General features: G+C 41.7%; 1 protein-coding gene across 4 annotated transcripts in view; it reads left to right on the top strand.

The window, feature by feature from the left end:
* LRP1 (LDL receptor protein 1) overlaps positions 1-14074 on the top strand; it is a 1015507-nt gene that overhangs the window by 332405 nt on the left and 669028 nt on the right. For all 4 annotated transcript variants that reach the window (XM_068367027.1, XM_068367026.1, XM_068367028.1 and 1 more), the window contains 2 exons: positions 4736-4939; positions 8965-9194. In XM_068367027.1, the coding sequence (XP_068223128.1) occupies positions 4736-4939; positions 8965-9194 (434 nt within the window). The remainder of the gene's footprint in view (positions 1-4735; positions 4940-8964; positions 9195-14074) is intronic.

The following is a 14074-nucleotide window of genomic DNA, read 5'->3' as shown; positions in this document are numbered from 1 at the left end:
TCACGCATAACAAGGCTTTCAGGGATGGTAAACGGTACCGCCTCAGTCGCTAACCCCGTCTGTTGCCACACCTGCTCCCGTAGACCCTAAATGGGCTTTGCTGCAAGACATGCAGTCCAAGCTTGCGTCCTTGATAGAGGACTTTAATGCGGAGAAGGTTGCTACCGAACCTTCTGGCCAACAACCTTCCAACCGGTCGGTTGTGCGCCCTGTTGACGCTGAGGTAACCTACTCGCGTCTGCCAGTTGAGGTGGTTCCTCCACCGATGCGACCCAGTGTGGGTTGCCAGCCGCACGTTGACGTTAAGCGACGCTCGGAGGTGGTTGTTGACGTTCAGGACGTTCAACAACCAGCAGAGGTGACTTGTTTTGACGCAGTGCGTCAACCTCAGCAACCCGGTAGGGTGTTGACTGCACAACCCAGACGGTCTAGACAGTCTCGGGTTGACGCTGTGCTTCCTCGCGCACCCATGGTTGTTGACAGTTCACAGACTGTGCAGCAGTTCCATGATATTGCGTCCGGCTCCGTCACGCATCCACCAGTGCGACCGGACTCAGCGAGCCAGACGTTGCCCACTCCGTTGCCGTTTCCTCATCAGTTTTCGGATGAGGAACCCTCTGATGAGGACGTTGCTGAACAACAAGACGATCAGCCCCCAGAATAGATCAAGCCCTGCTATCCATCCAGAAGATGCTGAAGAAGGAACGCTGCTCAGTCAGGCTGTGGATGAGTCTGGTAGGGACGCTGTCATCCGTGGAACAATTTGTGTCACTAGGAAGACTACACCTCCGTCCTCTTCAATACCATCTAGCTTTTCACTGGAAAAAGGACAAGACGCTAGAAGCGGTCTCGATCCCGGTTTCCGAAAAGATAAAGTCTTGTCTGACTTGGTGGAAGGACAATATCAACCTAAGAGAGGGTCTTCCCCTGGCTGTTCAGACTCCCAACCACGTTCTCTTCTCGGACGCATCGGACGTGGGCTGGGGCGCGACACTAGACGGTCGGGAATGCTCAGGACTGTGGAACTCGAGTCAGAGGAGCATGCATATCAACTGCAAGGAGCTGTTGGCAGTACATCTGGCCTTGAAAAGCTTCAAGTCTCTCCTTCGAGGCAAAGTGGTGGAAGTTAACTCGGACATCACCACGGCCTTGGCGTACATCTCCAAACAAGGAGGTACCCACTCACTGACGTTGTACGAGATCACAAGGGACCTGCTCATCTGGTCAAAAGGTCAAGACATCTCCCTAGTAACGAGGTTCATCCAAGGCGACTTGAACGTCATAGCAGATTGTCTCAGTTGGAAAGGGCAAGTAATTCCAACTAAATGGACCCTCCACAAGGATGTGTGCAAGAGACTTTGGGCCACTTGGGGTAAAACCATCCATAGATCTCTTTGCAACCTCGCTGACCAAGAGGCTTCCAATCTATTGCTCTCCAGTCCCGGACCCAGCAGCAATACATATAGATGCTTTCCTCCTAGATTGGTCACATCTGGATCTCTACGCATTCCCACCGTTCAAGATTGTCAACAAGGTACTGCAGAAGTTCGCCTCTCACGAAGGGACAAGGTTGACGTTAGTTGCTTCCCTCTGGCCCGCGAGAGAATGGTTCACCGAGATACTTCGATGGTTAGAAGACGTTCCCAGTAGTCTTCCTCTAAGGGTAGACCTTCTACGTCAGCCACACGTAAAGAAGGTACTCCAAAGCCTCCACGCTCTTCGTCTGACTGCCTTCAGACTATCGAAAGACTCTCGAGAGCTAGAGGCTTTTCGAAGGAAGCAGCCAGTGCGATTGCTAGAGCAAGGAGAGCTTCTTCCATTAGAGTCTACCAATCGAAGTGGGAAGTCTTCCGAGACTGGTGCAAGTCAGTTTCTGTATCCTCGACCAGTACCTCTGTAGCTCAAATAGCTGTTTTTCTCTTATACCTGAGAAAAGGACGATCCCTTTCAGCTCCCACTATCAAGGGCTACAGAAGCATGTTGGCATCGGTCTTCCGGCATAGAGGCTTAGATCTTTCCAAACATAAAGATCTGCAAGACCTCCTTAAGTCTTTTGAGACCACCAAGGAGCGTCGTTTGGCTACCCCTGGATGGAATTTAGACGTGGTACTAAGATTCTTCATATCAGACAGGTTGGAACCGTTACAATCAGCCTCCCTGAAAGATCTCACTCTTAAGACTCTTTTCCTGGTATGCTTAGCCTCGGCTAAAAGAGTCAGTGAGATTCATGCCTTCAGCAAGAACATAGGATTTTCGTCAGAAAAAGCCACTTGTTCGCTACAACTTGGTTTTCTAGCCAAAAATGGGCTGCCTTCTCGGCTTTGGCCTAAATCTTTCGATATCCCCAGCTTATCGGAGATCGTAGGCAATGAACTAGAAAGAGTCTTATGCCCTGTTCGAGCTCTTAAGTTCTATTTAAAGCGTACTAAACCTTTACAAGGCCAATCTGAAGCTTTATGGTGTTCAGTTAAGAAACCATCCTTGCCTTTGTCAAAGAATGATTGGTCAGACTTTATCAGATTGTTAATACGAGAAGCTCATTCACATCTGAGTGAGGAAGACCGAACTTTGCTTAAGGTGAAGACGCACGAAGTTAGAGCTGTAACAACTTCCGTGGCCTTTAAGCAAAATATATCTCTGCAAAGTATAATGGACGCAACCCATTGGAGAAGCAAGTCAGTGTTCGCGTCATTTTACTTGAAAGATGTCCAGTCTCTTTACAAGAACTGCTACACACTGGGACCATTCGTAGCAGCGAGTGCAGTAGTGGGTGAGGGCTCAACCACTACAATTCCCTAATTCCATAACCTTTTTAATCTTTCTCTTGAAATGTTTTTATTGTTGTTTTTGGGTTGTCCGGAAGGCTAAGAAGCCTTTCGCATCCTGGTTGATTTGGCGGGTGGTCAAAGTCATTTCTTGAGAAGCGCCTAGATTAGGGGTTTTGATGAGGTCCTGTTGTATGGGTTGCAACCCTTGATACTTCAGATCCTAGGGGTCGATCAGCATCCTAAGAGGATCGCGAGGCTCCGTAAGGAAGACGTACTTAAAAAGGCAGAGTAATTGTTCAAGTCGACTTCCTTACCAGGTACCTATTTATTTTGTTTTTGTTATTTTGATAACTTCTAAAATGAAATAAAAATTCTTAGCTCATAATAATGTAAACATATTTTGCTGGTCTCTACCCACCCCCCTGGGTGTGAATCAGCTATTATAATCACCGGCTAAGTTAAATATTGAAAAATGTTATTTTTATAATAAAATAAATTTTTGAATATACTTACCCGGTGATTATAAATTAAAGGACCCTCCCTTCCTCCCCAATAAAGACGCAGTGGGACGAGGAGAAAATTGAGTTCTTTGTTTACATTGAGTACTGGGTATCTGGACGACAGATGGCGCTGTTGGGCACACCCGCAACCTGTGTAGCGATCGCTGGCGAATTTTACCTTAGAGTTTTCTGTCGAGCAACAGAGTTGCAGCTATTATAATCACCGGGTAAGTATATTCAAAAATTTATTTTATTATAAAAATAACATATTTCACATATCCATAAATACACATGTGCACTCAATTTTAAAGGTTTGAAATGTTATGTAAAGAAAAATTGTAACCCATATCATCAGAAAGGACTACAGTTCATAGTAAAGACCAGAAATATATTGACATATTAACTTGCACTTCTTATTTTTGAAGGGGAGGAGGATCCCTCCAAGAGTTCTTCTGGTAAAATATCAAGAGTTCTCTCTCTTTAATGCCTTTCACTATGACTAACTGAATCACTCAGTTTATGCTTTATGCTTTTGGACACTTTGGTGTCTTTCTTTACATTCTTATGTTCAACTCTTACATGGAACCTTTCTAGAGACAACTGTTTTTTGTCTTTTCTTTAAAATTGTACAAAAATGGGACATGGCATTGTCCACAAATAGATTTGCGGCTTGGCCTGCAGAAGTATTTTCATGGGTGATGTGTTTCTACAAAGTTTTGCACTGTTTCCCACATTTTCAACATCTTTATTTCACTTGAAGTGAGAGGTTTGTTACTCTGTTGTCCCTCCTCCTCCTCTTCAGATGAAATATCCTCCTCTACTTATTTTTAACATTAGGAATATTGTCCTATAGTAAATATTTACCTACATATTAATTACTGACCCTGTCCATCCCAACCATCTATAAAGGCTCCATATATTTTTCTGGCTCACAACTTTACTATCATTGTGATCTGAGAATTAGAATTTAATCGCGGTCCATATATCAGCCTACTGAGTCATCAACAAACATTTCCCTTGCTCCCCAAGACATTACTGTGAAGAAAATGGAACTTCAGTGCTGATTATATGTGTATTTTGAATAGTTTAGTGTCAATGACCTGCCCTTTTCATCTGGTGCTCATCAGTAGACGTAAACCCTTTAGTCTCTACTACCCTCTCAAAATGACATGGGACGAGGAATAATGAGGGTATTTTCAGTTTGTAATTAAATCCCTCATACTAAGCACTTTTCTAGACCAAGTAATATCTCAAAGTATTAACAGTTATTATTTCATCCCAGTTTGTAATTTATGGACTTTTAAAACAATTTATACACATTAACGAGGATTCAAAGTTACATACATTTTAGTTTTTGTTCTTAGGTTATTTGCATGTACCTCATTGAAATTGTTATTATTTGGTATTGTATTGAAGGAAAATTTTACTTGTTTATAGTCAATTTTCTTAAAAGTTCTTACTTTCCAGATCCTGCAACTCCATATTTAATCTTCAGTAATCGTCATGAAATACGGAGCATAAGTCTGAAGAATGGGATAGGGGTTAAGGCCCTCATATCATCTTTAAAGAATACAATTGCCCTTGATTTCTACCATGCAGATAATGAAGACATTATTTTTTGGACAGATGTAGTAGATGACAAGATATACAAGGGTACTCTTCTATCTGGAAGTAAGGATTTTTGTCATTCTAATTATTGTTGTTATTTTTATAGTTATTTTTAATACGTCACTTGGGCTTTAATATGTCACTTAAGCCTTTATTAACAATCGGAAACCTTCCTTTCTCATCACGGTTAATAGACTATTAGTCTACGGACATCAAAATGACACTTAATCAGTCTCCTCTTTTTTCACCACCTTGGATCAAAAGAAAATGAGAATATGCTCCCATCTTTTGTATCTATCAAGGCAATATACTCCAAGTCACCATAAACAGCATGTTTTACAGTATATCTTAATTTCATTAAAAATTTGTCTTCAAAGAAAATTCTGATGTGAGGAACTAACTGGTTTCTGTTTATCCTTTAAAAAGACCCTTATATAGATTTAAAGATGGATCTAGTCTTGGCCCTATGTTTCTTACTGGGGATCCATCCATCCATATACCAAGGCACCTCCCCCAATTTTGGGGGGTAGCCGACACCAACAATGAAACAAAGCAAAAAGGGGACCTCTACTCTCTATGTTCCTTCAGCCTAATCAGGGACTCAACCGAGTTCAGCTGGTACTGCTAGGGTGCCACAGCCCAACCTCCCACATTTCCACCACAGACGAAGCTTCATAATGCTGACTCCCCTACTGCTGCTACCTCCGCGGTCATCTAAGGCACCGGAGGAAGCAGCAGGGCCTACTGGAACTGCGTCACAATCGCTCGCCATTCATTCCTATTTCTAGCACGCTCTCTTGCCTCTCTCACATCTATCCTCCTATCACCCAGAGCTTTCTTCACACCATCCATCCACCCAAACCTTGGCCTTCCTCTTGTACTTCTCCCATCAACTCTTGCATTCATCACCTTCTTTAGCAGACAACCATTTTCCATTCTCTCAACATGGCCAAACCACCTCAACACATTCATATCCACTCTAGCCGCTAACTCATTTCTTACACCCGTTCTCTCCCTCACCACTTCGTTCCTAACCCTATCTACTCGAGATACACCAGCCATACTCCTTAGACACTTCATCTCAAACACATTCAATTTCTGTCTCTCCATCACTTTCATTCCCCACGACTCCGATCCATACATCACAGTTGGTACAATCACTTTCTCATATAGAACTCTCTTTACATTCATGCCCAACCCTCTATTTTTTACTACTCCCTTAACTGCCCCCAACACTTTGCAACCTTCATTCACTCTCTGACGTACATCTGCTTCCACTCCACCATTTGCTGCAACAATAGACCCCAAGTACTGAAACTGATCCACCTCCTCAAGTAACTCTCCATTCAACATGACATTCAACCTTGCACCACCTTCCCTTCTCGTACATCTCATAACCTTACTCTTACCCACATTAACTCTCAACTTCCTTCTCTCACACACCTTTCCAAATTCTGTCACTAGTCGGTCAAGCTTCTCTTCTGTGTCTGCTACCAGTACAGTATCATCCGCAAACAACAACTGATTTACCTCCCATTCATGGTCATTCTCGCCTACCAGTTTTAATCCTCGTCCAAGCACTCGAGCATTCACCTCTCTCACCACTCCATCAACATACAAGTTAAACAACCACGGCGACATCACACATCCCTGTCTCAGCCCCACTCTCACTGTAAACCAATCACTCACTTCATTTCCTATTCTAACACATGCTTTACTACCTTTGTAGAAACTTTTCACTGCTTGCAACAACCTTCCACCAACTCCATATAACCTCATCACATTCCACATTGCTTCCCTATCAACTCTATCATATGCTTTCTCCAGATCCATAAACGCAACATACACCTCCTTACCTTTTGCTAAATATTTCTCGCATATCTGCCTAACCGTAAAAATCTGATTCATACAACCCCTACCTCTTCTAAAACCACCCTGTACTTCCAAGATTGCATTCTCTGTTTTATCCTTAATCCTATTAATCAATACTCTACCATACACTTTTCCAACTACACTCAACAAACTAATACCTCTTGAATTACAACACTCATGCACATCTCCTTTACCCTTATATAGTGGTACAATACATGCACAAACCCAATCTACTGGTACCATTGACAACACAAAACACATATTAAACAATCTCACCAACCATTCAAGTACAGTCACACCCCCTTCCTTCAACATCTCAGCTTTCACACCATCCATACCAGATGCTTTTCCTACTCTCGTTTCATCTAGTGCTCTCTTCACTTCATCTATTGTAATCTCTCTCTCATTCTCATCTCCCATCACTGGCACCTCAACACCTGGAACAGCAATTATATCTGCCTCCCTATTATCCTCAACATTCAGCAAACTTTCAAAATATTCCGCCCACCTTTTCCTTGCCTCCTCTCCTTTTAACAACCTTCCATTTCCATCTTTCACTGTCTCTTCAATTCTTGCGCCAGCCTTCCTTACTCTCTTCATTTCTTTCCAAAACTTCTTCTTATTCTCTTCATATGACTGACCCAATCCCTGACCCCACCTCAGGTCAGCTGCCCTCTTTGCCTCACGTACCTTGTGCTTTACTTCCACATTTTTCTCTCTATATTTTTCATACTTCTCTATACTATTACTCTGCAGCCATTCTTCAAAAGCCCTCTTTTTTTCTCTTCCACTTTTACCTTCACTCCTTCATTCCACCATTCACTGCCCTTCCTCATGCTGCCTCCAACAACCTTCTTGCCACATATATCACTTGCAATCCCAACTGGGGATATTTTGAAATGATTTTATTTCTATTGAATTTCTTAGATTAACTATGATTTAATTGTACTGTAAATATAGATTTTTGAAATGTGAACTTCATTAAGTTTTAATTTTACATTATGATCCAAATAGGATCTTTTTTTTCCTGAACAAATTGGTATTAATTATTATGCTCTACCATAGTTCATTGTAATGGGGTTTAAGACTTTATGTTGATAAAGAGGGATAAAAAGAGAAAAAACAGAATTTAAAAAAAAATCTGTGGAGTTGTCATGAATTCAAAAGAAGAGTTAAGATAAAGATGAGAACTTTATTTCTATAGTCTGTATTTTGAAGAATAATCAGGTCAATTATTATTAGCGTATCACTTCCCTCCCTCTTGGAAATGGGTACTTGAGCCTTCTCTGTACAGTACTAAGCTAAGATGTATGGGAATAAACAGGATTTTAAAAATAAAATCAATTAGTTTCATCCTTAACTTAGTATGGAAATAGTTATCCTCCCTCCTCTCCACTTTGGTTAAGGTGACTTTCTTAGTTGGTGGTCACGAATTCATAATTCATTACCATGGTTACTGTTTTTTGCCAGAGAACCTCTTGTGTTGGGGGTAATGGTAGCGAGAAAGAAACTCTTATTAATGTTGTAGAAATAAAAGATATACAATATGTTGTCAGTAGTAGATTATAAAGGAAATGTAATAAGTGTCTAATAACAAGTAACATCCTATAAATAGATTTGATATGTATACAAATGAAAGTGTGATTGAATTCAACTGTAAGCAGACCATTTCCAAAGAGAACCTGAATGCAAATCACTCTAGTAGTGTAAAGAGATTTGAAGCTCTTCTTAATAATTTGCCTTGGGAGATGTAACTTTGCCACCATATTTGAACCTTGTCTTTATGGTTGCTGTGATGGTATCCAAATATGGAAAAATTATAGGTCCTCTACTTGGCATATTGAATGTAGAATATTTGTCTTTAATGTGAATAGTATTAAGTAGCTTAGTGAGACCTTTACATCATGTTGCAACACTCATAAGACATCCTCAAAGGATTAGTTTGTAAATGAACATTAAAAATGGAATAAGATAAAGTTAAAGAAGTTTGGCAACTAAGTGAGAAGAGACCAGATGGTACTGATAAAAAGTACAGAGCAAATGGCAAAGGAGCTGAATTTTTTCTTTGGGTAGTAACTTTGATGACAGTATGGTTTTTAAAATTATGACGAAATGGGTACAAGTTGAATGTAACTTGTCTTTGTATATCTATTCTATATATACTAAGGAATATTTCTCATAAACTCTCTTATATTTTACCACAACATCTATTTCAGCATTGTCCAATATAGAGGTTGTGGTGCAGACTGGCTTAGCAACAGCAGAAGGATTGGCAGTAGATTGGATCGCAGAAAATTTGTACTGGGTGGAAAGCAACCTTGATCAAATAGAAGTAGCAAAGCTTAATGGATCATATAGGCGCACACTTATTGCCTCTCAGATGGAAAGTCCTAGGGCAATTTCACTGGATCCAAGGGTTGGCATGCTCTTTTGGACTGATTGGGAGGTAAGAGATTGTAGCATTATTTGCTGACGAATGAACTCCTTTCAGGTATTTTAATTTCAGTGTTGTATCTTTCCCTGTATATCATGGCATTATAAGAAGTGCTATGAAATCAAGAATCTGTTTTTGCAAATTTTGTATTTGAAAGTGGGTGACCTATTTGTTCGTACTCGTATACAAACCTTTCGTCCTTTGAAATAGGGAATGCCTGTTGAAGCCTCTTTACTTTTGCCTTTGGCCACAATAAGTACGGATGTACTGTTGTTGTGACCTTTCCAAAGCCTTTGATCTTTCTCTTTTAATTTCCAGAAATTGAGTGCTGGTTATTGATGATGAATGTGAATAAGCAAGAGATTTATACTAGCCAGGGAAAGGGTGGACCATACACAGGTTTATTACTAAACTGGCAGTAGATCTATACTCTGTGCTTCATCTAGGGCCATTACTGTTTGCAATAATCCTCATATTCCATTGGTAGATTGTGGCCTTCTTTGCAGTGGAAGGGAAAGATGAGAGCTATATTATAATCTTCTTTAGGAGTTTTTCAATCTATACTTTCAAAGTACATTATGAGCCCTTGCTGAACTACTTAAATAACTTGGTAAATAAACTGGATCCTTGGACAAGCAAGGATTGGAGGATAGGAATTTGGTAGCCCACTCTGACCACGAACAATACTAGTGGCCCAATTTGATGGCTTTCCCAAATCTGATAAAAGTGGGATCAGCTTCCTCCAAGAGGGATCTGTTGGGAAAGACCCTCACAACAGTTGTCATTTAGGCTGGAACACCTGGTAGAGCAAAATCCTGTGGTCTATCAATGTTATGAAATGACTCCCTTGTAGGAGAAAATTCTAGATGAGAGGACCCAAAATGGGGGAAGATGTTTTTGTGTATCAACCACAAAATTCACAAAGGGTGCTGCAGCCTCGTAAGACCCATCGGCAAAAGTTTCATCTAAATGAATTAAGTAATCAAAAATAAGATTGAGATCCTGATGACCTGCAAATGTTTATTCTCTAAAAGTCTAGAATCTACAAAATAGATGATTTTAAGTACAGTATATTCCCCACTTTTATTACCAAAAAATAGCATCTATTTAGTCAGTCAGCTCAAAAACCCCGCATTTGAAGGTTTTCTTGTGTTTTTATTAAAGATGAGTTCAAGTGAGTTAACTTTATTTAAATCAATAACAATGTTATGCAATTGATTAGTTTTATGGATCACAGAACACTTTTTTTGGAGAAAATATTTTAATACTAAATGGGAAGAAGAATTAGTAGTTTTCCCTTTCACTTGAGATAATACCCTGTGGACTATAAAAAAAAAATGGGAAAAACTGTGGTGTACATTTCATCTAAGAGGAGGCCCTGAGAGACTTAGAGATAACTTTCAGAAATAAGTTTCTTTAATGATTGAAAAAGAGATACAGTACAGTATATCATGAGAGCTGAGCTATTCCTCCATAGTATTCTGACTTCTTGGCTAGGTGAATCCTCAGGAAAGGCATGTTCAGGCCCTCCCTTTTGTTTAACTTTAATGGTAATCTTTGCGTCAGCTCTAGGTATTGGACTTGATTTAAGCAGTTGAGATAATAGCACCTACATTAACACCTCTAGGGAAGAGTTGAAAGATGCTAGTGGATGAGCCAATGTTAGACTGAGGCTCATTACATTCTGAAACATGATGCAACTGTTCAGCTCCTGCTGAAATGTTTAAGAGTTTTATCTAATATAGGTCTTCCTCACTCCACAGGAGCCATACAATATGTCACACGATTAATATACGTATAAGTTGTTGCTCATGGTCACTTATTTCAGCGAATGGAAGGGTATTAGTATCCAGGCTATCAGCTTGATCTTGTATTTTAAAATCCGATGGTCATAAAGAGCAGACTGGATCACAGAAATGAAAGGGTTTCTCAGTAGAGGGACCTGGAGTAATTCGAAAGTGCAAGTCCTGTGCTTTAAACTGGGCGGATTATGGTAGAATCAATGCCTTTGCTCGCTGGTCTTCTTAGATTTAACAAATGAAGTAGAGTAGGTAAAGAGTTTATAAAGCTCATTACTATCAAATCCCAAAAGCTTTATAATACTGTACAGTCAACTCTTGTTATCCGGATGTATGTTATTTGCAAATTTCGTAAAACAAAAACTCTGAATTTGACTCCAAATTAATTAACTGTGAAAAAAATGTCAAATAATGTGAGTCAAAATGAGAAACTTAATACAAATACAGCTTATTGTTGAAAAGCACATGTCAAAGTGTGAAATTTAGCATTAGAAATTGGTCAATAATACTGTACAATATTAAAAATCTCCAAATAACACAAATCAAAATGTGAAATTTTGATTTACAAATGGCCAAATACTGTACTGCGTACTGTTAAAATGCACTAGTCAAAATGTGAAAACTATCTTTAGAAATCAGCTAATAATACTGTACATCAGTGTCTTAAGAATTGCCCAAGACTACAAGTCAAAACATGAAACTCAAAAACTTCGAAATTGGCAAATGATACTGCATAAGTTAGGAAATTATATCAACAATACTCTATTAATTATACACCTTAAATTGATAATGATAATAGAAAATTACAAAAATGATTAAATAAAGCTCAGTTAACAATGAAAACCAGGATTATTTTACATTTTCAGTGCATGTATGTTATGTTATCGGCAAAAACTAGAGTTTTCAATATTAAACTTACCCGATAATCATGTAGCTGTCAACTCCGTTGCCCGACAGAATTCTATGGAGGGATACGCCAGCTATCACAATACTAGAAGGGGGTGTACTTACCAGCGCCACCTGTGGCCAGGTACTATAGTACTTCTTGTTGACACCTCCTCAATTTTTCCTCTGTCGTGCTTCCGGCAAGACGTTCTGGGATACGCTTATGTTCTTGGAGTATTTTCACGGCTTTTGGTGAAGTATTTCTCTTTGATTTCGGCTGTCGCTTTACTGGAAACCTTCTTATATTAGCTTAGATAGCTTTTATATAGTCCTGATTAACGGTTAACGATCTTTTGCTTGATTTTGAAACCCCACTTGGCTAACTCTTTGGATTCAAGATGTCTGACATTTCACAAGTCCCCACCCATAGGCGATGTAGGTCTTGTAATAGGCGTATTCCGAAGGCCTCGGTAGATCCTCACACCGCTTGTTCTGACTGTAGGGATAGGCCCTGTCAGTTAGAAAATCGATGTGAGGAATGTGCCGGACTTTCGGAACTTGATTTTGTCTGTCTTTTGAAGTATTCAACTAAGTTAGAGAGAGGCAGAGTTAGGAGGAGTTCTTCTCACTCTTCACTTTTTTCCTCACCTCATGATCCCCTACCTTTTCCTACCCCTGTAGTGGCTACCCCCGAACCTACTATTTGCCCTCAGCCTGATATGTCTGTTGTTTTGCGTGCTATTCAGGCCTTAGGCGATAAAGTAGAGTCAGTGGTTAGCGATCATAAGTCTCTTATGGCCGAAGTCAAGGAACTTAAGGTCAAGAGTGCAGTGGGTGGTATTAGTGCCAGTGCTGTGACGAGTGCTAGTGTCAGTGCAGTGCCAAGTGCTAGTGTCAGTGTCAGTGTGGTGCGTGAGGATACTTCTGTGCGTGCCAGTCGTCCTCCCAGTCCGGGACCTCTTGCAAGCTCCCAAGCCCAGGGGAGAAGCAATGTCGAAGGGCAAAAGGGTTCGGCAGGCCTTGATCGGCGCACAGAAGTATCCTCGGTGGTTGCGGGCGTGTCTTCCAGAGACCGTCACTCCCACCTGCAGACGATTGAGCCTGTCTTTTACTCGTCCGCTGATCAATTGTCAGGGAAGAAACGCTGGACTCAGGTCTCTAGACCACTCAAACGCAGAGTCCAGTCCGCGAGTGCTCAACCGGGCTGCAGTCATTGGCTCAGCTCTGACTCGCCGCAGTCATCAGTCGACTGCACTCCGCCCAAGAGGAGTAAGGTTCTGCCGCAACAGATCTCTGCTGTTAAGGCTTTGCCTCAGCAGACCGTAGTGTCTGCCGACCCCAAGTTGACTCTACTGCAGTCCATGCAGTCACAACTTTCGGTCTTGATGCGTGAGTGTCGGGCTGAGAAGGTTGCGCCTCCGCCTCCGCCTGCACTCGCTCCGCCTGCGCTCGCTCCGCCTGACCGCAGTACCGCCTGCCAGGCGTACGATGTTGAGCCACGTTCTGAGTTTACTGTTCCCAGTGGTGTACAGCCTCCGCCTTCCTTAAGGCAACCTCAGCAATGGGATCAGGAGGCTTATACCTCTCTTCCTCCGCTTCCACTTGCTGCTCCACCAGTGATGCAACACTCGGTTGAGGTACAACAACCTCTCCCATCCATGAGTCAGTCTCCTCAGCTCTCGCTGCAGCGAGCTCAACCCTCCGCAAGGCAAGCACCACAACACCTTAGCCTTGCGCCTCAGGAGCCTCAACTCGCGAGACATTTACTACGTTCTGCGCAGCCTCTACCTCATCGCTCTCAGCTCACACCGCAGGAACAGGAACTTGCTACTCCGCTTCCGCCAACCACTCAGCAAGCGCAACCCTTGAGTTCAGCCACTCATGCCAGGAGTCAGCCTCCTCCACCCATGCGCCTACCTTCTGCTTCTTCTTTTGTTCAGCCTTTGCAGTCTGAGCCTCAGGTGTTCCCTCAACAGATTCTTGAAGAGGAAACCACTAATATTGCTGTTCCAGCTCGTTCTGACTCTGCTGTTCAGCATACCTTTCCGATCTCTTCGCTACACTCTGGTGATGAGGCGTCTGATGATGAGGCGGCACACCTGGATCCCTCATCAGACGTGGATGAATCCAAGTCTTCTCCGCCTTCTATTGACTTTCGTAAGGTCTTGGCTCTGTTTAGGGAGGTATACCCAGACCACTTTGTCTCTG

Source organism: Palaemon carinicauda, chromosome 44 (assembly GCF_036898095.1).
Source record: "Palaemon carinicauda isolate YSFRI2023 chromosome 44, ASM3689809v2, whole genome shotgun sequence".
Taxonomy (NCBI): Eukaryota; Metazoa; Arthropoda; class Malacostraca; order Decapoda; family Palaemonidae; genus Palaemon; species Palaemon carinicauda.
Note: the sequence above shows the minus strand (reverse complement) of the source record. Positions and strands in the feature narration are given on the sequence as shown.